This window comes from Manacus vitellinus, unplaced genomic scaffold (assembly GCF_001715985.3).
Source record: "Manacus vitellinus isolate BGI_N305 unplaced genomic scaffold, ASM171598v3 scaffold_19_pilon, whole genome shotgun sequence".
Taxonomy (NCBI): domain Eukaryota; kingdom Metazoa; phylum Chordata; class Aves; order Passeriformes; family Pipridae; genus Manacus; species Manacus vitellinus.
Genome location: NW_021939395.1, coordinates 2,637,348 through 2,640,422, shown reverse-complemented (window position 1 = coordinate 2,640,422; position 3,075 = coordinate 2,637,348). Strand labels below are relative to the sequence as shown.

The 3,075-nt window shown below is 57.2% G+C and overlaps 1 protein-coding gene across 1 annotated transcript in view; it reads left to right on the top strand.

Moving 5' to 3' along the window:
* The window catches only part of NLGN3 (neuroligin 3), a 19,012-nt gene that overhangs the window by 7,497 nt on the left and 8,440 nt on the right, over positions 1 to 3,075 (top strand). The window contains 1 exon segment of the mRNA XM_029959158.1: positions 1,416 to 1,475. Within this exon segment, the coding sequence (XP_029815018.1) occupies positions 1,416 to 1,475 (60 nt within the window).

Here is a 3,075-nt window from a genome sequence, read left to right as displayed (position 1 = left end):
ACAACTCCCTGATTTTTGTCTTCCTGGCCAGTTTTGTGCTTCTAGTCTCATAGTTCCATGCAGCCACAGGGCTGTCCCTTGCCTGTGGGAACCTTGCTGTGGTGCTGATGGGGCCCATTGGTGGCAGCAGCAGGACCCTGGGATCAGCCAGGTGCCTGGAGGGATGTTGGAGCCCTGTGTTTCAGGGGAGAGTCACTGGGCAGTCCTGCCTGGGGGAAACCCTGTTGTCACCCCAGAGCTCACCATCACCTGGGGAACTTTCTTTTTGTTGCATGCATTAGGGAGCAGAGGACTGCAGGTGCTGGTCTGCAGCTCTGAGGGGATACGGAGAGCTCAGCCTCTTCCTGAAATTCGGGGCTCCAGGGCACAGGGATGGCACCACTCGCCTTTGTGCCCACATGGACAGGCAGTCCTTTGCAGGAACAGACCTTTGGTACAGATCTGCAACACTCCTGCTCCCTGCCAGCCCACAGGCCACCTCTCCTGGCTCCCACTGGCTGCTTGGAGCTCGGGAAGTGCCATGCTCACTGCATGGCATCCACAGCAGCATTCCACAGTGCTGGGCTGGGGCTGCCGGGCTGGCCACGCAACGTAAGGTGTTCAGGACATTACAGAAACCAGTATGTTCAGGGTTCTGCCTTGGCCAGGTCAGCCTGGTTGGTGCCTTCGCAATCCTCAGTGAAACAGGCAATGAGTCTTTTAAGAAGGGAGGTGGTGCAGGACGGAGCTGAGCAGCACAGGGCAGCCCCTGTCATGAGGGCTCCCTGCAGCTGCTGTGGTGGTCTCGTGTGGCGGCTCCAGTGGTTGGTGACACTGCTGTGCCAGGCACAAGGGGCCATGCACCACCTGGGGATGATGGGCAGGACCCTGCCTGGTGGTCAGTGGCCATGCAGGGCAGCCCTTTGTGTGAGCTCTGCTGGTGACAGAGGACAGTTGTCCCCAGTGGCAGCAGAGCCAGGAGCAGGGCTCCTGCTTGCACCTGGGTGGTAGGAGAGGGAGCCTTGCATGGAGCAGGGAGCTGAGGGGATGCAGGAGGATCTGCAAGTGCTTTGAGAGACTGATCCACCACCAGCGCTGACGCTGCCACAGCCCCACTCTCCTCTTCCCTGCCACCCTGGCCCTCCCCAGGGAGGATCTGGGAAGGGGTCCAGGTGAAGTGGCATCTTGGCGCAGCTCCCGGGGCAGTCCTGCCCGTGCCCTACACTGCCCTGGCTCTGGGAGAGGTGCAGTGTGAGTAGCCAGCAGTGCTGTGGGGCACAGGCCTGGCCCCACCGTCTCTGCTATCATGCTATTTTTGAATTCTCTTTTTTTTTTCTGTTGTGTTTTTTTTTCTTTTTTTTTTTCTTTTTGTCGTTTTGTTTCTATTTCCTTTCGTTTTCCTTTTTTTGTTCTGTCTCCTCGTGTTTGGTCCCTAGGAGCCAGCGCTAAGAAACAGGGCGAGGACTTAGCGGATAATGACGGTGATGAAGACGAAGGTATTTCTGTGCTCGAGGCTGCCACTGCATGACACGCAAAGCAGCTCCGTTTGCCCGCCATCCGCTGCCACTCCCAGGGAGCCCTGTGTGTGTCTGTCTGCCGTGCCAGGCAGCTGCGCGGGGTGGGGGGCAGGCTGGCCGGCTGTGCAGGGCACCCAGGACCTTCCCCTCCTCCTGAGGGCGGGGGAAAGCTCATGGGGGTTTTTTTTTCTGCCTTAGGAGAAGTTTGCTCCTGCTCAGTTTGAGCGAGGTGCAGGGAGGAAGCATGGCAGCTTGGGAGGAGAGGAGCCCTCGGGCACCTGGGCCCATTTCACCCTGAGCCCGGTCACATCCCACCTCCAGCCTCATCCCCCCGGAGCCGTTTGGATAAGTGCAGCTGGGAGCCAACAACCTCCCCCTCCACTCTTGCCTGGCCCCGCCACGGGCACCAACCCAGGGTGGCTGTGCCAGCAGCCTGAACCCTTGGCACTCAAAGGGTATCTGGCCATGCCCAGGAGACCCAAGGTCCACTTGGTTTCTGTTAACTTCTCTACTTCCTCACCCACTGGAAGTGAGGTCTTGCTTGCAAGCAGAGCATCAGCACCAGTCAAGGCAGAGCAAGTGGGCTTTCAAGCAGATGTGATTCTAGATGTACACCAGGGCTAAGCAAGCTGCAGGATAAGCTATTTTTAGTAAAACGGGGTCGTTCATCTGCAGGGTACGGAGCTGGTGTGTTTGGCTGCAGAGATGTGAAGAGAGGTAGGAGGAAGATTTGGCCAGGGTGCAGCTCGAATGTGCTGAGGACAGTAAAACCTCAGGGTGTGCAGAAGACCCAGGGCAGCTAGAACACAGCCTGGCAGATGGCTTTTAGGATCTGGGAAATAGATGAAAAACTTTTTCCTTGGCAGTACTAAACCCCGGTTGTTTACTCCCGCTAACCTGTGCCCCAGGATCTCTTGTACCAGGATGTAAACTGGCATTCAGCCTGAGTGACTTGACTGTGCTAAATCCCAGCACACCAAACTGTGCTGGAGCAATTAGGAGCTGTTTATTCCCTGGTACATCTCCTGCATTGCTGACATTCTGCTGCAAGGATGTCCCTTTGTGTGTCAGTGGGAGCGTGCAGCAGGGAGAAGACATGGGCACGGGCACTGATGTTCCTGTCCTTCACATTTCAAGCAGGTGGCCCTGGAAAAAGTTGTCCTGATATAGCTCTGCCACACAGGTGATGTCTGTCCTGAAAGAGCTGCCAGCATTTTTTGCTTTTCTGGTCTGTGCATTTGACTGGCTACAACCTGGCGATAGGAAAAGAGCCAGCACAGGTTTTACTTTTGGCATAGCCTCATTCTCCTGGAGGGAAGAGGTTTTCTGTGGGGAAGGGAGGCCACCTTTAGCCATGCCATGGGCCACAGCTGAAGGTGAGGATGGCCACAGGTAGCCATCAGCCTGGTCTGCAGCCCCCCTGCAGTGGGCAAGCCACAGGGAGGAGTGGACGTGGGCAGAGGTTAGGTGGGTGTGAGAGAGCATGTCCACCTCAAGCGGGCATCAGCACTGAGATGGTGTGGCTGTGCCCCCGGAGTGCAGCCCTGCGTGGACTGTGGTGGGGGCTGGCAGCCAGGGA